Source organism: Phascolarctos cinereus, unplaced genomic scaffold (genome assembly GCF_003287225.1).
Source record: "Phascolarctos cinereus isolate Bilbo 61053 unplaced genomic scaffold, phaCin_HiC Scaffold_726;HRSCAF=1367, whole genome shotgun sequence".
NCBI classification, from domain to species: Eukaryota; Metazoa; Chordata; class Mammalia; order Diprotodontia; family Phascolarctidae; genus Phascolarctos; species Phascolarctos cinereus.
The window spans coordinates 318,302,090-318,327,790 of NW_027556098.1; the positions used below are offsets into that span (position 1 = coordinate 318,302,090).

The 25,701-nt window shown below is 38.7% G+C and overlaps 1 protein-coding gene across 8 annotated transcripts in view; it reads left to right on the forward strand.

Annotated features, from left to right (window-relative positions):
• EMSY (EMSY transcriptional repressor, BRCA2 interacting) overlaps nt 1–25,701 on the forward strand; it is a 90,689-nt gene that overhangs the window by 58,540 nt on the left and 6,448 nt on the right. For 7 of the 8 annotated variants that reach the window (XR_002325120.2, XM_020989525.2, XM_020989526.2 and 4 more), the window contains 6 exons: nt 2,347–2,545; nt 14,364–14,528; nt 17,479–17,634; nt 18,871–18,912; nt 21,993–22,147; nt 24,989–25,561. Coding sequence is in view for 7 of the 8 variants with exons in the window: in XM_020989525.2 (XP_020845184.1) it covers nt 2,347–2,545; nt 14,364–14,528; nt 17,479–17,634; nt 18,871–18,912; nt 21,993–22,147; nt 24,989–25,561 (1,290 nt within the window). In the remaining variant the exon portion in view is untranslated. The remainder of the gene's footprint in view (nt 1–2,346; nt 2,546–14,363; nt 14,529–17,478; nt 17,635–18,870; nt 18,913–21,992; nt 22,148–24,988; nt 25,562–25,701) is intronic. The other variant, XM_020989530.2, reaches the window with a different exon arrangement.

A 25,701-nucleotide genomic window follows, 5' to 3' on the forward strand; every position in this document is an offset into this window, starting at 1 on the left:
AACCCAAATAAAACCTCAGCTCTTTATATTTTTACTTGAAGAAGATGAGGGAAATAATTACTTGATATACATTTATATGTACATATAGATTGTGTGTGCCTCTGTGGCATGTATGTACACTTTGTACACATAGTAATTTAGTATCTACCTGTGTGTGTAACTTTGTGAGAAGTTACATCTACATACACACACACACATACATATGTATGTGTATATAAATATGCATACATACATACATATATTTGCCTCTGGGCCTATGTGTATATGTATATTCACATGTGACAGGAGAAAACAGCCTTGAAGTTAGGAAGACTTGGGATTATGTTCTGTCTCACATATGTACTGGCTGTGTGACCTAGGACAGACTGCTTAATTTCAGGGCCCCAGGCCACTCTCTAAGACCCTAAGTGGCAGAGAAGGGGCCAGCCTGCATTAGTAGAAGGCGTTTCTTCATCGAAGTTCACTATGGCAGTGAAATCTTAGGTCCAGTCTCCTTCCCCTAGAATTTGATAAAATAATAACAATCACAGTTTGAGTGTTTCTCTTCTGATTGCTTCCATTTATGTATTTGTAAAGATTTGTTGCCATTCTGTTTAAAAAGATACATTGGAGTGTGGGTGGGTGTATATGTGGGTATGTACTTTGAATTCTGCTGGTTTTGCTTTGCATCAGTCTGTGTATCTACATCTTTCTTTGTATTCATATTTGCTTATTTTTTTTAAAGGCACTTAGTATTCCATTAACATTTAAGTACTACAGTTTATTCAGCCACTCACCAGTTGTTTGTCATGTAGGTTGATTCAATTTTTAACTTTTAAAAATAAAACAATTACAAATATTTTGTCAGTGATAGGTCCTTTTTCCTCCTACCGTAACATCTTTAGGCTATGGTCCAAGAAGTAGGATTGCTGGATTAAGGAGTAGTTTTAGTTTTGTAACTTTTTTGTATGTTGCTAGATTGTATACTTTTTCCCCAAAACTTAATTTTTAATGTATATTTTCTCGTCCTCTTATTTTTTTTTTCATTTAAAGAGTATTTGATTTTTTCCAATTACATTTAATGGCAGTTTTTAATGTGTGTGTGTGGGCTTTGTTTTTTTTTTTTTTGGTGAGGCAGTTGGGGTTAAGTGACTTTCTCAGAGTCACACAGCTAGTGAGTGTTATGTGTCCAAGGCCAGATTTGAACTCAGGTCCTCCTAACTCCAGGGCCGGTGCTCTATGTACTGCGCCACCTAGCTGTGGCCCCCCCCTTTTTAACATTGATTTTTTAATAAAATTTTGAATTCCAAATTTTCTCCCTCCCCTTCGTAAGATGTTTATCTTCTCATTTAATCAAAAAGTGACATGCCCATCCTTTTCATGAAATTTATAAGCATCCCATCATTTTCCCAAAAATTTTCTTCCTACTCTTCAGTCTTCTGGTTACTTATTCCTTCTAGTATTTCATCTTTATATTCATAAATTCATATAATATTTGAACAGGAAGAGACCTTAGGAAAAAGAACATAGAATGTTAGAGCTGGAAAGCAATCTTAGAACATCAGAAGCCTAGAGCTAGATGGACCTTAGAACAAATAGTGTTGCAACTAGAAGGAATCTTGTGAAATGGTGCATTGATACAAGCAGAGCTCTTGGAACACTGAGCAGTCAAGATCATCCAACCTTGTCATTTGACATGCAAGGAAACAAAGGGGATCTTACTGGCCCTTGGTCACATAGTGGTTAGTGGGAGAATCACATCCAAGTGTCAGCTGAGGAGGAGCAAAACTATCTCTCATCACTGCCATGAGTCTTGTCAAGAAGATGATCCTGACTCAGCCAAAGGGAGCAGGCTGTAAACTTCTAGTCCTGCTAACTACCAGCTCACAGCTCTCCTGCACTAAATTGGCTGCAGCCCAAATGTCTGTGCTCCCTTTCTGTTTACTGTGAATGTGTTCATGCTGGATGGATGGTAGGTACAAATTGTAATAATCCGTCTAATGTTGGTTGGGTTTCTGATGATTTATTGGTTCCTTACCCTGCTTGTCTTAAAACTAATCCTTTGTAGTTCAAGCCTGTCATATTATTCCTTGAGCATGCTATTGGGAATCTTGGCTTTTTTTTTTAAATAAGAGATGTGCTACTTGGTAAGCTGGACATGGGTTTTTTCTATATTTGAAATACAGAGTAAGTTACATTCTCATAGTTTTGTATGAATTATACACAAAACACATTAAGTATGTGGTTTATATTGTTTTAGTTTTATGCAAAAAAAAATTCAAAGCATGCTCAGACTTCTTAAATATGAGCTTAGCTCTTTAAATGGCTCTAAAATTGCAGCTGGACAGATTTTTACTTTTCTTTCAGGTTCTCATCAAACCAAAACCAGTGACATTTCAAGCCACAGTTGTTAGTGAGCAAACAAGACAGCTTGTAACGGAAACCTTACAGCAAGCTTCCAGGGTTGCTGAGGCTGGGGCTACGTCTGTTCAGGAGGTGAAAGAAGAACCACAGAGCTATACAGACAGTAGCTCCTCTTCTACCGAATCCTCCCAAAGCTCCCAAGGTAAAAGCTATTTCACTTGCAATTTCTTCTTTTTTAATTTTCTTATTCTTAGTGAGCTTCAGCTTCCTCAGTTATAAAGTGGAATTACTGCTTTCTCTCCCCACCTCAAAAGCTTGTGAAGACCAAAATGAAGTACTACTGTACATACTAATGAAAGCCACTTGCAGTTTTTTAAAGTGTTAGATGATAAACAAAATTGGCTTCTACTACTCAAAATAAATGCATACAGTATTAAAGCTGGGAAAAAAAACCATAGAGAGCACATAGTCCATTTTCCTCCTTTTAGAGATGAGTCTCCATTTCAGAGAAAGGAGGTGACTGAGAGTATTGCTAGGAGCCTGGCTCTTAGACTTGGGAACTGTCTGGCCATGGGCTAGTCATGCCCTTTCACTGAACCTCATTTTATCCTCTGGTTCAATAGAGATAGAAAACTTGACACAATCCACCCCTTAGAGCCATTTGGAGGAAAGCCTTCTGTGAATATTTAATGGCCACCAAAATGATCTGTTGTTATTGTGTTGGCTTTTAAGACTCCTTGGTTGAGCTAGGACTAGAACCTAGGTCTTGCACTACTTGTCCAGTCTTTCCATTAAACCAAAAGCCTGAGAGCAACTTGATGACTGGCTTCCAGAGAGGTGGAAACTCCTTGAGGACAGGAACAGGTTTTTGTTTGTCTTTCTCTCCATAATGCTTAGCACAGCGCCTGCCACATAATAAGCCCTTAATATATTCTTGTCAGCTAACTGAATTGAGCTGAATTCATAGATTGATAGAGCTAGGAGGTAATTTACTGAGTCCAACCTCTTCATTTTACAGATGGGAAACTGAGACTCAGAGATTTACTCAAGGTAATATTATAATTTAGTGACAGAGACGGGATTAGAACCCAGGTTTCCTGTCTCCTAGTCCTGGCCTCTTGTCCAACGGTGTAAACTGGTCTTAGCCTTTATTTTACTATTATGTTATCATAGTTTTTACTTAAGTAATTAAAACTGTTTCTTAGAGATTTTGAGTTTTGGGAGGTGGGGTAGGGGGAACTCAGTCTATTCAGCATGTCTAAATGTTTGATAAGAGGCAAGATCATATGTTGAGAGTTGGAAAGGAGCCTTAAGAGATCATCTAGTCTACTCCTCATTATGGATGAAGAAACTACATCCCAGAGAAGGGAACGGACTTACTCAAGGTCACAGAGCTAGAAATAATTTATGTGATGTATCATGAATTTAATAAAATATTTTTTCCTGTCCTGCATGGCAATGCTTGTCAAGGAACTGTGAAATTTTAGGCCATATTTTTGACAGGTATTTCATATCTGTTTAGAGCCATGATTCCCAAGTGATTAGTGTTAAATCTGTTTTCTCACCTATTTTGGGTAGTTAAAGAGAAGGACATGAGTAGATGGAATCTAATACTATTTGAAATCCTTATTCCTGGATTTGAGGAGAGATAAACTTGACCTTAGGTGAGGAGTGAGGGAGGCAAATGTTTGACAATAGAAATGTACATCTTAAAATATTAGAAGTCTATATTGACTCCAACTTGCCTCTTGAATCAAATTAAACTCCTAATCATAACCTCAAAACCCTTTACCAGCCTCTCACTTCTTATTCAAGTCTGCTAATTACCAAAGTCCTCCCAGCTCTACTGTGCCCATGTTTAGATCCTCTGCTCCAGGTATGCAGTGATGTAGTGAACAAAGGACACTAAGCTTAAGAGTCTGGAAATTGAGTTTGAATCTCAGCTCTGCCACTTGCTTTGGGCAATCAGTTCCACTCTCTTGGTGGACTAGATCAAAAGTGTCAAACTTATGGCCCACAACACTCAAGTATGCCACAAACCAAATTAAAATGTAATTGGGACAATGTTTAACAAAATAAATAAAATATAATAAAACATAGATAATATTCAATGTAAAAACTAAATCAGTATGCGGCCTGCAGGGATCCTTATGGACAGATTAATGGCCACCATTTCTATTTGAGTTTGACACCACTGGATTAGATGATCTCTAAGGTCCCTTCTAGCTTTGCATTATATAATCCTAATGGTTTAGTGGGAAGTGTACTGGCAGTGGAGTCAGAAGAACTGGAATTGAATCTTACCCCTAACACTTTCTACAAGTTGCATCATTCCTTCCACATCCTTCCACTGCCTACTTCATAGGGTTGTTGTAAGAAATGTACTTGTAAACCTTAAATCATTCTAGAAAATGGGACTTTTTGGATCTGCTTCACTCTACTCATTCCTTTTTCTCTTTGAAACATCACTTTCAACCCCATTGTGTCTTCCCACCTCTTCTCTTTTCCAAACCATACATAACCCCTTCCTTCAAACCACTGCTGAGTAGTTTCTGGCATATTAAGTCTTCCAGGATTATCTCTCCCTGGCTTCACTATTATTTTATCACCTATTCCCAGCTGCAATTGGTTGTATACTTGTTTTATGTGATATATAATAGAATGTTGATAATCCAGCAAATAACTTCTAGACTTTGTTATATGCTGATATTTGGAAATTACATTCTTATTGTCAACTGTTTGGCTTTTAAAACCCTTCATAACTTCACTCCTTTTCCACCTTTTCAGCCAGTGGTGACGCTGACCTCCTTACTGTTCTTGAACATGACACTCCGTCTCCTTACCCTTTGCATTTTTATTGGTTGTGCCTCATGCCTAGAATTCTCTCCCTCCTCTTCCCTGCCTTTTGGCTTTCCTGGCTTCCTTCAAGTCCCAGCTAAAATCTCAGCTTTTTCAAGAAGCCTTTTCAATTCCTCTTAATGCTAGTACCTTTCCTCTGGTGATTATCTCCAACTTATCCTCTATATATCTTGTCTTACGTAGTTGTATGCATATTGTCTCCCCCATTAGATGGTGAAATCTTTGAGATCGGGGACTATCTTTTGTCTTCCTTTATATCCCCAGCACTTTGTACATAGTAAGCATTTAATAAGTTCTTGTTAACTTGACTAGCAGACAAGCTTTTTTCTTATTTTATTTATTTTTTATTTTATTTTTTATATTCCCTATATTTTATTTTTTAATTAGAGAATCATAGTTGGAGAATCTTAGCATTGGAAGGGACCTTAGAAGTGAGTTAATCCAAACCCTACCTGAAGTGTGGCTATCCCTTTGGCTTCACCAATAGGTGGATATCTTAAAGACCTTTAGTTAGACAGAACTCACTATAGAATCTTTGGTAAGAAACCAGTTTGCCTTTATAATAGAAGCTCTTCTTCTGCAGATAAAATTAAATTTTAGATTTCTCACATGGGAATAAAAAGGAGAATTGTGCCTGCATCCACATACTATATAATCTCAGCCTTTTGAGTTGTTGGTTCATGCCATACTCAAACGATTTTCAAATACACAGATTTCTCGTTTACAGATAACTCTTCTACACATTGGGAAAACATCTCTCATTTTTTGCAGTCATGGCATTTCAAAATGCTGAGTTAGTGATTTTTCTTATTCTTTTTTAGATTTGCCATCAGTTTGTTGTGCAACCTTAGGCATCCGTGTTACCTTTTCTTTGGCTTCATTTTCTCCATCTGTAAACTGGAGGTGTTGGCTGAAGTGCCTTCTAGCCCTGACATTGTGATTCTGTAATAGATTACTTCATTGAGATGGTTTGTTTTTCCCATTATTTTCATCAGATCATAAACCCTCTGGAACATAACCCATATCTCCCACTTTTGAAACCTTCCTAAGGTAATTCTTCACTGTGCAGAAGAGTGCATAAGCATTCTGAATGATAGGCAGTGTATTCCAGCAAAGTGGGCTGTCAAACCAATTTTCTTAGATGATAATACTTACACTTGAATAGTGCTCATATAAATAACATTCATATGTATTAATCAATTTTATTCTTAACAATTTTTTCAGGGTCTACTAAACTCACCTTATGTGATCTTGGGCAAGTCCTTTTACCTCTGGTTCCTAGTTTCCTTATCTTTATAACTATAATACTTTGAATTGGGAAGAACAGGGATTGTTATCCTCACTTTATGGATGAAGAAATAGAGGTGTACTGATGTATATGCCCTTGGTTATGATCACTTAACTAGTAAGTGATAGGACCAGAGTCTTTTGACTGATAATCCTATGTTCATTCTACTATTTTTTTCTTTGGGGCAGAAAGGGTAGGGTAAAAAGGAGATTATATTTTTAATTTGAGAAAGGGATACAACGTAATACAATGGAAAGAACACTAGATCTGGAGTTGAGGAACCAGGGTTTAAATCTTGGCTCTGCTACTTAATATACCTGTGTGACCCTGAGCAAATCACTTTCCTTCCATGGGTCTCAGTTTCCTCTTTTGTCAAATGAAAGGGATTGGACCAGGTGTTTCTCTGAAGTCCAACTTTAGATCATATGATCCTATGATGGCTGGCAGTCCTATAGAAGATTAAGTATTGTACCAATAAAATCACATCTGGCAGGAGTTATATTCACCAAGTAGTTGAGTTTTCATTCGAAACAATTATTTTCTTTTGCAAATTTTCTGGACCCCAGGATTTTCCCTTCTCTAAAGAGCCCATCATTGCTCCAAGACCATAAGAATTTTTCCCATGCCTGCCTATCCCTTAATTTTCCATACACATTCCAGAATGTTAGTGACTGCTCTTGTGGGTCAAAAGAGAAGAAGAATTTAAGGCTTACTCCTGGATTATTTCTTGAGATTCAGTAATGGTACCTGACTGTTAAAAGAATAACCAAATAGCTGTGATTCATGATGAGGCTGAAGACCCATTTCTCCTGTCTGAAGCTACATTTGGCTTTCCTTCTTTGACTATTGTGTTATATTTAGGCTTGGTTAACTATATATCCCTTAGTGCCCTTGTGTAGCATGGACTAGGGCATAACCTGGTTCTGAGGTGTAAGGAAAGAATACTGGACATGGAGTCAGGAAAACCTGGAGTTTGAATCTTGATTCTGATACTAACTTTATGACTTTGCCAAAGTCATTTCAGCTCTGAGCTTCAGTATGCTCATTTGTAAAATGGGGGTAATAATATTTCATTTACCTACCTTACATGGTTTTATGGGGGAAACACTATAGAAAACAGTTGCTGCTGTTATTATTGAACAAGAATAAACTCTTATTAGAGAGAGAGCTTGTTCTTTCCTTTCATGACAGGGGTTTATACTTGTAAAACATGGGTCTGAGGTGTCTTATGAGCACTCAGAATAGGCTTGCCCTACTGTCAGTACTCCAATTTTCTGCACTGAGGTAATCTTAATATTCTCTAAATAAGAGAATTACTAATGGGAGATTAGCCTTAAGCTAGATAGGAATACATGAGAAGATGATAGAGACCTGGGTTTTACTGCCTCTGTAGCCTTGACCAAGTCTTTTTGTTTCTTGGGCCCTCAGTTTCCGCATCTATAAAATGAAGGAGTTAAAATAGACGATGTCTAGGGTTCCTTCTGCCTTTAAAATCTCTTGCTTCTCTTTTGATGTACTAGCAAGGAAAATGTGTGTTTAGCTCCCTATATTATAGGGCATTCTCTTATGCAGAGAATCCTAAGTCTGCCTTCAGTCAAGAGAATAAAGAATGAAAAGTAAGTAAGATTAGAAGGAGGGACTTGGGTGGTGTTCAGTTTGATCTGGTCCTGCTGTGGTATAGTGTGGGGTGCCTGTGAGTCTTCAAGGGTGTGGACTTAAGCATTTTATGGCATTTGGGGATCCATACAAATTTAGGACCAACTGTGTGGCAGCAGGGCTAGGATAGTTCAGGAATTGGGGTTTGTGGAGCATTCAGCAAAAGCATGGTCAGCATAGAATTTGGGGGGTGCTTAGAAGTAAAAGGTTGGTGTGCTGAAGTTGTTGGCATGAAGGTAGCAAGCAGTGGGTCCTGACAGAGGAGACTGATTAACATGAAGAACCAAAGCAAGAGTCAGTGACCCTGAGAAGGCAGAGCAAAGGAAGACTCTCATAATTGTGTAAACAATGTAAAGAAACAGGTGCTGAGCTCAGTGAGGTAGGACCATCTCCAGAAGGGTTTCCCTTGAGGCTCCCAAATAGGAGGCAGCTATGTTAGCAGAGGCAGCTAGGAATACAGTCCAGGTGTGTTTTTTCTAGTCAGGGTGCTCTTTCAAATAGCCACCAGCTTTAATCAGTGCTAAGCTTACCTATACACTTAGGAAATACATAAAAGTCTCACCAGTAGGCCACGCAGGAGATGCTGATTGGGCCTTACCATAACTGACCCTCTGAGAAAATAATGAAAATGTGCATTATGGCAGGCAGATGAGTTTGTGACTTTTTATTGTTTCCTTTCAGTTCAGTAGACATTGATTAATTGCCTATTGTGAGGTCCCCTATTAAACTCTGGGATTTTAAATAAAGTTAAATAAACTGCCTTTCTGCTTTAATGGAGCTTATAATTGAACAATGCCAGAAATATTTTAGTTCTTGCTTTCCCATCTTGTATAACCATCTACTGTACTGAACAGTGACAGGGAGGATCTTAGAGTTAGATGGAACCTCAGGCTCATCTAGTGATACTCCGACTTGAAACACAAGTCCTGTCTATGATACCTCTGACAAGCAGTATTCCAGTGGCTATTTGAAAACTTCTTGCAATAGGAAACTTATCCCTGAGGCAGCCCATTCTATTTTTTGAGAACTTTTAGTTCTTAGGAAGTATGTGCTGGTGGTATTGAGCTGAAATCTATTTCTGTGTAACTTCTCCCTCTTCTCCATTTTCTTCCATTGCTAAGCAGAACAAGTCTGATTCCTCTTCGTCATGACAGATCTTAAGATATTTGAAAGTAGCGATTCTGTCTCCCCTCAGTGTGCTCTTCTTTAGACACCCATCCATAGTCCCTTCAGTAAGATCTCTCTTTTTTTTTAAGGCAATTGGGGTTAAGTGACTTGCCCAGGGTCACATAGCTAGTGTCAGGTGTTTGGTCTGAGGCCGGATTTGAACTTAGGTCCTCCTTACTTCAGGACCGGTGCTCTATCCACCGCGCCACCTAGCTGCCCCCAGTAAGATCTCTTTTGACATAGTTCCAAATCCCTTCATAATTCTCACTGACAAGATGGTATATGTTCAGAGAAAAGTAATGACTTTTAACATGTGACTCTTGAGTTGGTTATAGTATTCTCTGTGTATTCTTTGTAATTCAGCATTTGCTGAGGAAAAGAATGCCAGATTTCATTTTGACATTATGATCTTTTTTAAAATATTTTTTGATGTGGAAATTGCCTATCCTTTTCTTCTCTCCCACTGTTTCACTACTGATCCAGTTCTCCTTCCATTTCCTTCTGTTTGGGTATTTATAGCATCTTCTCCAGTTGGATTATAATCTCACCCTTTGCTAATTGGTATCACCATGTACTGCCATGAAATACATTAAGTACTTTAGTCAGAACATTCCGGTGGTTGGAGATTTTAGACTTATATGAAAAGAAGTAGCCATGGTGTAGTTAAAAAAGGGCCCAGGATTTAAAGTGAAAGGATCTATGTTTGAATATTGATTGCTACTTAATAGATATTGTTGAGCAAGTCACTCAAGCTCAGGTCTCAATTTTCCATTTGTAAAATCCAAGAATTGAATTAGTAGATCTGTGAGTAAAGTTATAGATATAAAGCCTATGATCCCTATATTATTGGTTCTCTCTTTGGAATTTTGTATATTCAGTTTACTTAGAAGAATTGATATGAATTATATTTTGTACATGGAACTCAGAACTGACCATTAGCATTGATTGTAAACTTCATTCTCCTCTATTGGCACATAATTTCAAAATTGCAAATAAAGGAAAGTTGTGTGTCCTCAGAGGAGAGTATGTGATATTTGAGTATTAAGGTAAAAAAATACATTCTTTAAATAAGAAAGAACTCTCTCAAAACCATAATTACATTTTCCAGACCCCATTATGTATTGATTTTGTTTAATTTTTCAGTGTCTTTCTACCTCCTCTTTCCCTCTTTTGGGAACTTTGTGGCTTTCAGAAATAAACGGTATTTAGAGGATTGAAAGTTTGCCATTCTTTTCTTTTTTTCTTTTTTTTTTTTAATATTCCACCCCGTGACCTGATTCTAAAGTCATCTCATGTGGGATAGAGCTAATTTATCTGTCTCCTCTCTGCTTATCTGAATCCCGTGATTCCTTCAAGGCCCATCTCTCATTCACCCCTTCCCCCTTAGGTCTTGATGGTATAATTGAATTTCCCAGGGATTCTACTTCCTTCTTGGAACCATTCATGGGTCCTTGCCCCAGGTCCCAGTGCTTTCTCCTTCACTAATTTCTGAATCTTCTCAGATTTCTCATCCCCAAACCTTCTGACCCCAGAGATTTGGTTCCCTGGGTTCAGAGAACTGCTGCACCAGATTCCTAATTCCCTGTTCTTTCATCTTTTCATCGTAACCAGATGCCCAAATCAGAAATCTGTTCCCTCTTTTCTTTCTTCTCTCATTTCTGCACAATCTAAACAATGAGAGTACATTTCTAGGGTTCATTTTAAGGAAAAAGTAAATATATGAACTCAGAAATAATATGCCAGAGGAAATCTCTCTCTCTCTCTCTCTCTTTCTCTCTCTCTCTCTCTCTCTCTCTCTCTCTTCTCTCTCTCTCTCTCTCTCTCTCTCTTTCTGTCTCTCTCTCTCTCTCTCTCTCTCTCTCTCTCTCTCTCTCTCTCTCTCTCTCTCTCTCTCTCCCTCCCTCCCTCCCTCTCTCTCTCTCTCTCTCTCTCTCTCTCACTACCCAATCCCAGTGATGCTTAGCTTCTACACTCTTATCTTTAGCAACTATTCTCTGGATTGAACCCAGTTCATTTTTCTTTTGAGGTTTAGAACTTCTGGCTTCATCATGGCTGCCAATGAGAATGGCATTTCCACTTCAGAATAATACTTCTGTGCCAATTTGAGATTCACCATCTAAGTGTGCTGAATGGAATATCACTGATTCATTCTGCTATTTGCTACTTCCACCCCTTACCCCTGCCCTGCAAACATTTAGTGCCCTGTCCTACCTCTGTGCTCAAACTATCCTGTCCCTGTACTGGGAATATTTTCTCTCCTTCCCTTTGCTTATTGGATTCCTATGCATCCTTTCAAGATCAACTAAAATATTACTTTTCTTTTTTTAACATGATGCCCTCTCTTAAAATTAGGTGATCTATAAGATGAAAGTATTGGTCTAGATAAGCTGTAAGGCCCCTTATGGCTATAACATTCTATAGTTTTATAATTCTGTACTACGTGTAAAGCACCATGCTACATCAAATACAGAAAAGTGCAATACATATCTCCTGCCCCTTGGGAATGCAGTTTTTCCTCATCTGTGCCCCAAGGGCTGCCACATAAGGGCACTGCAAAGTTTTCAACATCTGTCAGACACTGAGTGAACAACTAGTTGGAAGAAGTTCATAGTTTTAATTACATCACACTGTGGGTGACCCCTTTGGACCCTTCTTCTTAGGACTTCACATGGCAATTTGTTTGCAACTCTATGTATCTAGCATGTGATATTTAGCATTCTAGTTATCTGTGTTTGTATCTTATATCTTGTTTGACTCTTTGGAAGGCAAGGACTAAGTCTTATCAAAACTCTTAACTCCCCTAGAGGATAACATAGTATTTTGCATATAAGAACAAGTACAACAAACAGGCATTTATATAGAGCACTTTAAGATGTTCAAAGTACTTTACATATGCTATCAATTATTCCTCCCCAGCAATCCTGGGAATAGGTGTAATTATTACCCTCATTTTCCAGATGAGGAAACTGAGACTTAGTAATATTAAGTGATTTGCCCAGAACAACACAGTTAAGTAAGTGTTTGTGTCAGAATTTGAATTCAGGTCTTCCTGATTCCAAGTTCAGCGTTTTAGCAACTATATGACACCTTACTGCCTCAGTTAGTGAATAAATGAATGCCTGGAATTTCCTCCCTCTTCATTTCTGCCTCCTGTCTTCTCTGGTTTGCTTCAAAGTCCTAGCTAAAAGCCCATCTTCTATGGGAAACGTTTCCCAATCCCCTTTAATGCTAGTATCTTGTTTCTGTTGATTATCTGCAATTTAACCTATATATAGCTTACATTGTTATTTACATATTGACTCTCCCATCATACTGAAAGCCCCTTGGGAGCAAGGATTATCTTTTTCTTTTCCTTGTATCCCTAGCACTTGAAACAGTGCCTAGCATATAGGCACTCAATAAATGTTAACTGACTGATTACCACTTGATGTCATGTAGTTTTAGGTATCCTTATGTGTGCATGTTTTATCTTCTCTACTATGCTGTAAGTTCCTAGAGCAGAAATTCCCAAACTTTCTTGGTTTCTGGCTCCCTTTAGTGTTTTGGTAATTTTTTTACAATGCCCCTAGGCCAAAAGAAATGAATGTTTCATTTATTAAGTACTTGGGGCCAGACAACTTAGTAAATATTTATGTCCTAACAATTCAGTAACTCTTTGAAAAAAAAATGCACAGAAATTGAAAGAAAAATAATATTTTTCTTTCATTCTTAAACACGATTACTACTGGGATATGGGCATCTGTCGGACGTTGCTCAACTCCTTAAACCTTGGAATCAGATTGAACATCACACCCTCGTTTTCTGTTCCTCATTAATTTCATGCAGTGCTTGCTTTTTATCACAACAGCTGCTAAAAACCCAGCTTCACGAAGATATGATGTAGCAAATAAGAAAGTTTGAGAAGTTATTGACATAGCAAAAGTACGAGTAAATGAAAACATATCTCACTCAAAAATATCATTGAAAGGAACATAGTATAATCTAATGTTAAAATTATGAACTTCTTCCAACTAGTTGTTCACTCAGTGTCTGACAGATGTTGAAAACTTTGTGGTGCCCTTATGTGGTAGTCCTTGGGGCACAGTTGAGGAGGAATTGCATTCCCAAGGGTCAAGAGATATGCATTGCACTTTTCTATGTTTAATATAGCCTGGTGCCTTATACATAGTACAGAATTATAGAACTGTAAAATGTTATAGCCCAAAGGGGCCTTACAGCTTATTTAGCCCAGTACTTTCATCTCTTACATCACATAATTTTCAATCTTAAAAGAAACTTTAATGATCGTTTAGTCCTGTCCCTTCATTTTAGAGATGTCTTGAGGCACAGAAGTAAGTGACTTGCTAATGGTCTTGTAACTCATTAGTGGTAGAGCCCCAGTCCTGTGTTCTTTCTACTTCCCCCAGAAGAAACATTTAATTAAGAACTGTTGATTAATTTTGATATCTATTCAGTAAAAATTTTCAATATTTTAATGGATTTATAATTTCACTTCTAATAACCTTTCCCTTTACCTCATTCTGTTCAACTCTTGTCCATATGCTTCCTGCCAGATAGCTCTCATTGTTAAATCTTCCATAGAGCATCCCTATAATCTGCTGATTCCTTCTTCTGGTTCTTTTAGTATCTTCAGAGTGCCATTTTCTCACTTAGGCCAACTATTGTTTTGTCATTACATGATCAGACCTCCTTTTTTGGCCAGACATATCCTAATAACGTCTTTCATTGCTTCTCAAGCACAAGTCATTTTCAGAAACAGGAAAAGATTTTAGTAATATAAAAATAATTTGTTGTACACATATTTCTATATATATATATGTATATATAATCAGACACACACACACATGCATACATACACATATATAGTATGAGGTAAAATTAGTGAACCCTAAGTTAGCTTTATAATTTATAATATTGAATATCTGTTCTGTGTTATTTGTATCTAATATCAAGGTAGAACAAAAAATGTTTAAAAATCCAATAATTTTATACAAAAATCTTTGTTTATGAAGATTTTTTTGTTTTGTTTTTATAACTTAATATAAAACAGATTCCCAGCCTGTAGTTCATGTAATTGCTTCCCGGCGTCAGGATTGGTCAGAACATGAAATTGCAATGGAGACTAGCCCTACCATAATTTATCAGGATGTATCCAGTGAATCACAGTCAGCTACTTCAACAATCAAAGCTCTCTTAGAACTTCAGCAGACAACAGGTATGAATCCACATGCTACCTTGAATGAACATCATCTCTTCATTGGTTATCTTCACATGTTACTAATTCCATATTTTCATTGTTGCATCTTGGACAAATTTCATTCCCCTGTACTCACCTGTCATCATTGATCCAACCTGTTTGTCTCTAGCACGTGCAGGTTCTCTAAAGGAACAAAGAACAAAATTATTGACAGAGGAAAGGAAAAAGTAAAACTCTTCTCTCCCCTTCTTGCTCAACATGACAACCCTATTATATTCCAAAACACTGAAGAACCTGTCTACTGTGGGCATTGGATTTAGGACAGTTGTTATTTTCAATCAAGAGGAACAGAGAAGTTGGAATAGAGGGTCTCCTCCCCTCTTTTCTGATGTTAGCTGAGCCATTTTGAAGCCTTAAAATTGCATCCATGGCAGCCTCTGCCTCACAGCCTAGGCTCATGGTGGAGAGGCACTGCAGAGGTTAGCCCTACCCCTTCCTGAGATTTGCAAAGCCTATTTGATTGATGGTTTCCACTTGAAGACCTCAAGCATAAGCTACTTCCGTTCTTGCCAAGGTCACTGATTCCCTTGGTGGACAGTTCTGATTGCTGAAACATTGTTCCTTATATTGAACTGAAATCTGCCTTCCTCTCTCTTCCTTGTAGAGTATGAACTCGTTGAGGGTGCAGGGACTGTTTCATCTTGGTCTTTGTGGGCAGCATCCAGTGCATAGTGAGGGCTTGTTGATTCATAAATGCTTGTTGATTGGCTGATTTAATTTCCCCCATTGGTTCTAGTACTTCCCTCTAAGATTAAGCAGAGTAATTCTAATCCCTCTTTTGTACATACTAACTTTTTAGTTGTCAGACTCCAGTTTGTCTGTGGCAGAGAAATTGTATTATTGCTATAAACACTCTTCTGGAACCATGCAGTAGAACTCTGACAAAGGAGGGCCTTCTAGTAGTTTGAGTAGTGAAGCATTGTTCAATTACTAAAGGTTTTAGTGTAGCATCAGGTTATGTTGAATCCTGTCTATTGAGTCTTATTATAGAGAGGATTCTCTGTCTTCACTAAGCATCCAACAAGTCCTTTGGATTAGAATTCTGTGAGGTTAGTTTAATTTAATATATGTTGTATTCTTGGGCCTCCACAGAGTCTCCTGATGCCTCCTTGTGGCACAGTGGGCCATCCTGTCTTCTTGAAGGCTGTGCCCATGATCCACGAGTTTCTTACAGGCCTGCCAAGTTAGAAAGACAGGGAATGTGAGCCTGACAATAGACTGGGTATGTTAAGGAGTTTGTATTTGGCCACAGCACTTCACAGAGATGGTCTTCGGAGCTTTAGAGTGCTGTATTCTGGTCAGCACAGGGAGTAGTCACTGAGGAAACCCCAAGAGTGGCCATGTCATTTAATTGTTTACTAGTTGTTGAGTACCACCTGTGTACAGATTGGCTCCAAATTCCTTGCCTAGAACAAGACTTTATAAGGGATGACCCTGCCTCACACAATCCCTTTCACCAGTTTATTGATTTCTCCTCACCTTTTCTAGCCCTACACCATTCCTAGTCCAAGTTCCTAAGCACAGATTTAAAATAATAAAAGTAACTTACATTTGTATAATGCTGTATGCCCACAGAATACCTTGTTACCTTTATATAATCTGATCCTCACCACAAACTCATGATGTAGTGTGAACATTATTATTCCCAGAGAAACTAAATAAACAGCTACTTAGGAGCAGAGCTGAGACTCAGACTCAGCTCTCCTGGCTCCTTCCCTTGCTTTGCTTTCCTGTTACACAAAGCCCAGTGGATAGGCCTGGGTAGAGGGGAACATACCTCTACCCACTGAGGCCTTCTTCTGCTTCATTTCTTTCCTGGTTCTAGCTGCATCTACAAAACTTTCTGCAGGACAGAGACACTTGTTACTCGTATTGTCATATGTTTTTATTCATTGACACATACTATTATGTGAAAAATTGACTTATTATTTGTTTGTTTTTGAGGCTGGTTTTTATGTTTTAGGAGAACAAACCAAAATGGTAAGTCTAGGTTAAGGCTATCCCAAAAAGCTGTGGCCTGAGGTAAATTTCACCTATTTATTCCCTAGCATTTTAGCCAAATACAATCAAGAACAGATATCTGAGGAAGACCTAAAAAGGAAGAAACTCATAACAGATTATGTCATGAGGAGTACTTGTGAAAGCCAGAAGCAATCCCATACACTCTTAGAGTTGGAGTAGATTTCCGAGTTATCTTGTTCAAATTGTACCTTAAGTAGGAATCCACTCTGTAATATCCCTAACAAATAGCCTTCCAGCCCCTACCCAAAGAGTTAAGTGTAAGTATAATAAAAGAGCTTTGCATTTGTGATCAGAGGACCTAGGTTGAACTCCTGCCTCTATGACATTGGCCAAGTAACTTAACCTCTCTGAGCCTCACTTTCCTCATCTGTAAAATGAGGGTGTTGGACAAAATGATCCCTGAATCTGTCATCAGAGGGGAGCCCCTTTTACCTCCCTGTCAGCCCATTCCATTTTTGGATAGCACTTACTCTTAGGTTATTAGGAAGTTTTTCATTATGTTGAGACTATGTCTGCCTCTTTATAACTTTATAACTTGTCTTCTTTATAGCCTTTGGAGTCAGTTGGAATAAATGTTATCTCTTTTTCCTATGACTCTGTTTAAATACTTGAATCAGGTTCATATTCTCCCTAAATTTTCTCTCCTCTAGACTAAATGGCCCAGTTCCTTCAACATGCTTTGCTTAATAGGTAGTAGCAGGGAAGAAGGGAGAGGAGGCCTTTTTTATTCTTTTCACTGGAAGTCATCTTTCCCTATTTTATCCATTGCCTGAGTAGCTTCCAGGACTTTCCTCCAGAAAATTTTTGTTCCATATCCCCAGGTGCTACTCTAGTTTGGGTATTTGTCTGAACTGCAAATGAAATTCCTTCTAACTCTCTTGAACAGTGAAGGAGAAATTGGAATCCAAACCAAGACAAGCCACTATTGACTTGAGTCAAATGGCAGTTCCTATTCAAATGGCCCAAGAAAAGCGGCGCTCTCCCGAGAGTCCGTCAATCGCTGTGGTGGAGTCAGAGCTTGTCACTGAGTATATCACCACTGGTGAGTGACAAAAAAGTCATGCCCCAAGGCTGGAAAAGCACCTGTTCTCTTTGAACCTGCCTCATGTTCTCTTTTACCATAGCTATGTGGAAATAGGTTTTTAGCTCTCATTGGACTAGAAGTTCCTCAAGAACAGGGTCTATCTTGCATCTACATTTATATCCCCAGTACCATACACATAGTCAACACTAAAATGTTTGTTTAATTGTATTTTTGAATTCATGGTATTAATGATTATTCAAGAGGAAAGAAAGGATAAATATTTATCTATTCTTTCCAGTAAAATTCCAGTGCTAATTCACATCATTTTGGGAGTATGCCCTATCATTAACATCTGGAAAGTACAGATAGTATGTTAACATAGTTTGTGAGTATTATATAAGACTGTGAGAGGATCATAAACACATCCCTGTAGATAGGGTCACAGGTGCAGAAAAAATGGCAAAATGAGGTTCATCTTTGAGTGAAATATTTTGATGTAGCTGTTTAAAAATAAACAAATAAATCCTAGCACAGTTATTTAATATAAAGGAGAAATCTGGATAGCTATAAATCCCCCTAAATACCTGGAAAGCAAATGAGATATTTGTTTAAAATGCATTTTGGCAGCAGAAAAGCTAATGATGTTTTTGGATGGCATATACAGAAATGTTAAACAGGAAAGATAATATAGCTTCTCTTTCCCCTTCTCTGTTGAGACCACACCTGGAATACTGCTTTCTGTTCTGAACACTTCATTACCCAAAAGGTTTGTACAAACTGGAGGGAGTTCAGAGAACAGCAATGTGAATAATTAAGGGGCAAGGAGGAATGACTTATGAGGCAATATTTAAAGAGTCGAGTCTGTATGGTTTTCTTAAGTGATGATTAAGGGAGAACATAAGCTTCCAAATATTTGAAGGATGTTAATACCAAAGAAGGAAAGGAATTAGTTGGCATTATTCCAGAAGCCATAATTAAGAATAATGGACTGAAATTGCCTGAAGGAGAAAATCTAGTAAAAAAAAAAAACCTTTGCTTTAAAAAAATAAAGTAAATAAATAATGAAAAGAGTATAGGCTAAGCATAAAGGGAAAGATGATTTTTTTAAAGCCTACTTTTTGGAGACATTTAACAGAAGGCTTGAGAAAGCAGTAGCAGGCATGCTTGAGGATCGATATTAACTGCTTGGGGGTGGACTAGATAACATAATAGTAAAGATAGAAAAGACTGGTGATTTTTTTTTTATCCTTTCAGAACGCACTGATGAGGGAACAGAGGTTGCTTTTCCCCTTCTAGGTAAGTGGTGTACTTCTCTCTGTAGTTATAGATGAAAAGTTGTGGCGTCAGAGTAGATACTTTATATAGAAACACTGTATCTACTTTGATTGGCTAGAGGAAGAATAAAATAATAAATGATAAAGTGGGGCACGACATACAGTGAATAAAAAAGTAGAAGACATTTTCAAAAATGAGCATTGCCCATTACGAGAAGATAAGGGTTATGTAAAGAAGCAATAATCACAGTGGCTAGAGATAGTAGACATTTAATAAATGCATGTTAATTAACAGATTAAGCCATCTACAAGGCTCGGTTAAGATCACTGTAATTTCCTCTTCTTGTTTCTACACTGTAATCTTTTTCACTTTCCCCTTTGTCAGCCATGGCCAAAATAAGATTTCTTATAAACTAAAAGTATCTAGTAATAATAGTAATAGTTTAAATTTGTATAATGTTAGTTTGTGTTTATGTTATGCTTAACAGTTTACAAAACACTTCCCACACAACAACATTTTGAGGTTATTAGCACATTTTTACAAATGAGGCATCTGAAGCTTAGAGAAGTTAATAGATTTTTGAGACAGCTGGGTGATGTAGTAGGTAAAATTCTGGGCCTGGAGTCAGAAAGACTTGAATTTAAATCCTGACTCAAACATTTACTAGCTATATGGCTGTAGGCAAGTCACTTAACCTCTGTCTGCCTCATATTCCTGAACTCTGAAATGGAGATAATAGTAGCACCTCCCTCCCACAGTTGTTGTGAGTATTCAATGAGTTAACATCTGTGAAGTGCTGTGCAGACTTTAAAGTACTCTATAAGCATTAGCTCTCCTTTCACACAGCTACTAAGTGTCAGGACTAGAATCCACCTCTTTCCACTGAGCTTCTTGTACTGGCTCACGATTCTGTGGCATTTAAAGTTTACATGAGTCTTTCTTCTCCACAACTCTGTTAGATACAGAGATCCTGAAGCACAGAAGAGGGGAAATGATTTGTCCATGTCACCTACTAGCAAGTGTCAAAGCTAGGATTAGAAACCAGATCTTCTAAAGAACTCTGAATCTAGTGCCATTGCCACTACACTGAGCTGCCTTTCTTTATCTGCTTCCATGTACTTCCTAGCCATTGGTGCTGATTTTCTTTGTCTCCCCTGCCACACGTACACAAGGAGTTATTTTGGAAGGGGTCAGCAGTGTTTTGGATGGTGATCATTATGGTTACAGCCCCAGTTTTAGAGATTTTTGTTAAATCAAAATTTTTTTATTAATCAAAGAGTTTTAAATAAACTAATACCTATGAAGACACAGACATGCATTCCATATTTTATATTTTATGGTTTTATCAGAAGTATACTCTATTTTTTTCCCATTTCCTTTAATGTCTCCTGATGTTTCGTTAGAGAATTTTGCTAGGGTAGGTTGCTTATTTTAACATCATTTGTGATATTTCCTCTCTAGTAGTATTCTAGAAGAATTTTTTTTCTTCATGCGAACTCTAACCCAGATGTTTAGTTTGGGTTGAGAATATATGGCTGTGACAGTTTTGGTTAAATTACATAAGTTTAAAAATATGTGTACATCACAGTGAAATATAGTAAAATTCTGCTATGTTTATTAAAATGGGAAATGTAAAAGCAGTAATCGTGTAGGCTGACAATTTTTAAGGGGTTTCAGATTTCAATCTTAATGTTGTAAGAATGGGATTTTCTGCAGTAATTTCCTTTATGTTTGTCTCCCTCCTAGATATACCAGCATGACCTTTCTAAGAATAAAATCAGTGCTTCTAAATTTGTGCGTGTGTGTGTGTGTGTGTGTGAAACACACACACACACACACACACACACACACATATATACAGACAGATAGATTGATAGATAGTCAGTCCATCAGTCAGTCAGTCAGTCATCTGGGCACTCCAATGATAAGAATATAGATGAGGTAGAAAAAATTATGGGCTTTTGCTATACAGAAGTTCTGTAGCTCACCCTTGGCCCATTCTGTCTCCTGGCTGATTCAGAGCACTTTTCCCATACCTTATGAAACATTTCTAAAACCCTGTAGAAAAACAGGCATCAGATATTACCAGTCATTTTCAAATTTTTAAATCAAAGCCGATAAAAGAAAATAGATTAACATCTTTTGATGTGAACTTTTAACTTATTCCTGCTACAGCTTTAACAAACTTCTTTTCTTTAACCTATATTTTCAGATGAGTTTTGTCTGGGTCAGAAGAAAAAACAGTTCATTTGCTGCTATTTCACATCTCATTTATTTTTCCCTATTTGTGTATTACTGCTTTCCAGTTTCCAGAGTTCTTTAATGCCCGTTTTCTCATTTGCTCCTCACAACAGCTCTTTAAAGGAGTCAGGGCACGCATCATTAGTTATTCCTGTCCTCTGTAGAGGGGGAAACTGAGGCTCCCAGACACTAAGTGACAGGGCTAGGCCACTTCATTGGTTAAGTGGGCAAGCCAGGACTCTGAAAAGAGCCTAAGATTGGGAATCCAAGGGTCTGGGTTGGAATCCTAGCTCTTTCACTTACTCTTTTTGTGGCCTTGGGCACATTACTTCCCTTCTCTGGAGTTCTGTTTTCCCCTCTGTAAGACAAGGGGCTTGGACTAGATGATCTCTAAAGTCCATTTCAGATCTAAATCCCCTGATCCTGTATCTAAAACCAGATCTGACTCTTTAAGTTCACTGTTCTATCCACTACACTATGATGACATCTCACTTCTTTAAGAGCTTTGAGAATGCCAAGCAGTGCTATACTGCAGTCAGCTTTGAAAAACTTCCAACTATTTTGGAGTTAAATTTGGAGCGAGTATTGAGGAAGTTAAAGCTCATGTAACTTCACACTAGTCTTGGAAACATTCAGTTTAGCAAATGCTTAGCAGTTGATGTTCTCAATAAGATGAATGGAACAAGCCTTATTGCAGAAGAGGAGGAATGATCATTCAAACATCTATTCTCCCAGGCTAAGAACACTAAGGGCCTTCTTTCCTTTGCCATGTAATCTCATGTACATTTGCTTAAAACTACAAGTGGTTTCAGATACTGTGGTTATTTCTGAAGAAATACCATTGCCTACTGTATTTGCAGTTAGCCATCGTTCCCAGCCCCATCAGCAGTCCTCACAGCCCCAGCGGACTCTGCTTCAGCATGTGGCCCAGTCTCAAACAGCTACACAGACTTCGGTGGTGGTCAAGTCCATCCCTGCATCATCTACAGGCGCCATTACCCACATCATGCAGCAGGTTGTAACTACCCCCTTATTCCTTCTCTTCCATACCATCTACGACTAATCCTTCCCTGTTTTAAGATTTCATCCTGCTTTATGATCACTGTCTTCATATATCTGAGAAGTTGTTTTCTGAAAGACGGATCAACTTACTCTACTTAGCACAGGAAAGCAGCACTAGGAGCAGTGTGTGGAAGGTGGAGGGCAACTCAGTGTAAGGGAAAACTTCCTAATAATTAGAGCTGTGCAAAATTGGAATAAGCTGACTCCTGGGGTAGTAAATGTCTTGTTACTGGAAGCTGACCAGACAGAGGCATCTTGTCAGGGATGTTGTTGTTGGGGCTTGTGTTTAGGGGGGTGGGGAAACAGGACAAGATGACCTCTGGGATCCTGTTCAGCTCTAAATCTATGATGCTGTAACTCTCCCGTAGCTTTACATCTGTGATTCTGTTTTGTAAGTATAAATGATTCAGTGATGTCTGTAACTTAGAGAATGATATTCTTTTCATAAGGGAGGAGTGATGGAAGAGTTGACCTTCCTGAAAATAAATACCTGAAAATAATTAGTAGATTAAGAATATTCTCGGCTAGCAATGAGCTCTCATATTTTAAAGCACTGTTGCTGTCTTAATAAATCTTTCTTGTTTTCGTGAAGCCCATTCTGATGTCCTACATTTGACTGACAACTTTATATTTATTTTACTGTTAGGGAACTTAGAGGTGAGTTAAGTTCTAAAACATAATAGCATTTGGTTTATCTGATACTCTAGCTGTTTTGTTTGAAATTGGCAGTTCTTCCTTATAACACAAAGGTGGAGTGTGCCTATCATGCTAGCTACCTGCCAGGGAGGTTGAGGCTCCTAGATCTCTTTAGCTGAGGAGTTCTGAGCTGCACTGAGCTGAGCTGATCAATCTTGTCACTGCACTAAATCTAGCATCAATCTAATGAGCTCCCAAGAGTGAGGTTGTATAAAGAGAGGTGATCCAGCCCGGATCAGGATTGGAGCAGGGTAGGGCTCTTGTATTGATTGGTGCTGGAACGAGGTACATGATAAGCTGCTGAACTTCTTGGACGTGATAGGGAGACCCAGTCTTTTAGATAAAGAAAGCATTGTCAAGCTCAGTCAGGTGACCATTAGGGAAGAAGTGACCTAAAATCAAGCAAAGAAGGGACTAATTATAAGTGTCAGTTTTTCAGATGGAATATTCCATTTTTATTTGAATAATAAATTAATTCTTGAGAAAATAATTGACAGATGCTTTATTGTTTGCAGAGTTCTTTATTGTGTCCAATCCTTGAGGTTGGTACTCCAAAAATTATTATCCCCACTTTCAGATAAGGAAACTGAGGCTCAAAGAGGGGGAATGATTTGTCTAAGGGCTCTTAGTAAGCATTCAGATCAAAGTTTCCTTATTTCAAATCCATTGCTTTTTCTACTACATTGTGCTACCTGGCATTGGTGTCCTATACTGCAGCATCCATTGTTCTAACCTGAATGTAAGATCTTGGTAGGTGTCTTCTTGTTAGGATCACAGAATGATATCATAATTGCAAAGAAGCTACCCCAGAGAAGGAAAAAATAAATTAACTACCTTAGAAGAAATAAAGAAGAAGCCTTGGACTTGAAACTGTATTGTCAAAGTGATAACAGCATATAATCCCTAGATTAATGTCAGTGCTGAAGTGGATCTTAGAAACCCTCTAGTCAATCCCTCCCTTTTTGCAGAGGAGAGAGAAGCTTCAGAAAGGAAAAGTCACAAAATCACAGAGTTGAAAGGGGCCTCAGAGGTTGCATAGTTCTTGCTTGAATAGTAATGCCTTCTACAACATCCCTGACTAGTTGGTATCCAACCTCTGCTTGAATGACTCCAGTCATGGTGAAATCCACTACATCTTGAGGCAACCCATCACACTTAAAAATAGCTCTGATTATTGTAAGGTTTTCTAACATGAATCCTAAATCTATCTCTCTGCAACTTCTGCTTATTTTTCCTATTTCTTCCCTCTGGGGCCAGACAGAACAAATCTAATCCCTTTTCTCCATGAGAACCCTTAAAATGCTTGAAGACAGCCCTTATGCCCTCCCTCCTAGTTTTCTTTTCTCTATAGTAAACGTTCCCAGGTCCTCCAGCTGATCCTAGGGCATAATTGCTAGTTCCCTCCCCACCCTGATCATCTACAGTCTCCAGCTTGTCACTGTCCTTCTAAAGTATGGCATCCCAATTTCACACTGGCAAAGATATGCATTTCAGTTAAATACAGTAGAGGATACACCTTGAAGTAAAGAGAATAGGCTGATCCCAGCAGAAATTATGATTCTTCTGATGTAACTGGGACAATTTCCTTCTAAAACCATACATTTTTTGAGGGAACATTTTATGACTTCTGAAGATCTCAAATCTTGAATAAATTTTGAGTGACTCTCTTAATGCCCTAATTTGAGGACTTTTAGGTTGCATAGTAATGCAGCTTACACAAAAGGACTCTTCTATGCCTTTAAAAAGGGTGCAGGGGCTCTTGGGCTCTCAGCGATGATGCCAGTGGTGTTCAGTCTCTGGCAGGTTCTCACCAAGCTGGAAAAGCTTTGAGTATGAGCCCACTGACATCCTGTGTCTGTTGTTGGAGGAACAAGCCTAGCTGAGTGTAGAAGGCTCTTCACCAGAGGGTTGGCCAGCAGAAGATGAATCTTTTTGGCCATAGCAACTCACAAGACTGCCCAAAAGGCTTCTGAAGGGTTGCTGTCTGCATCAGCAGAGGAAGATCCATAATGATGAAATCACTGCTTTTTTGAAGTTGAAGAAGTGGCAGTGCTGGTGTTTTTGATGCTTCTAATTTGTTCCTCTCCCTTCCCCCTAGGCATTAAGCAGTCATACAGCTTTTACCAAACACAGTGAGGAGCTTGGAACTGAGGAAGGTGAGGTGGAAGAGATGGACACTTTAGACCCTCAGACAGGTCTGTTTTACAGATCGGCTTTGACTCAGTCACAAGCCCCCAAACCACAGAAGCCCCAGCTAGAGCCAACTCAACTCCAAGTGAAAACCCTTCAGTGCTTCCAGACTAAACAGAAGCAGACCATCCACCTGCAGGCCGATCAGCTCCAACATAAACTCCCACAGATGCCCCAGCTTTCCATCAGACACCAAAAGCTCACCCCCCTTCAGCCAGAGCAAGCACAGATCAAGGCCGAGGTGCAGCACACCCAGCATCACCCAGGGGCCAAAGAAAGACAGCTGCCCACACTAATGGCACAGCCCCAACAGACTGTAGTACAAGTTCTGGCCGTGAAAACCACACAGCAGCAGCAGCAGCAGCTCCCCAAACTCCAGCAGGCACCGAATCAGCCAAAAATCTACGTGCAGCCCCAGCCCCCGCCCCCTCAGGGCCCCCTGCAACTCCCCGCAGCTTCCGAGAAACAGCCGGCGAGCCAGGTAACAGAATATTGATAGCATGCAAAGTTAGCCTGCTCTTTCAAGGAAAAAATGAAAACACCACGCACGGCCCAAGCATGGTAGCGGGGCTTTCTCCTGGCAAGAGGAAAAAAAAAAACGCACAACCTCATTGCGCTGGT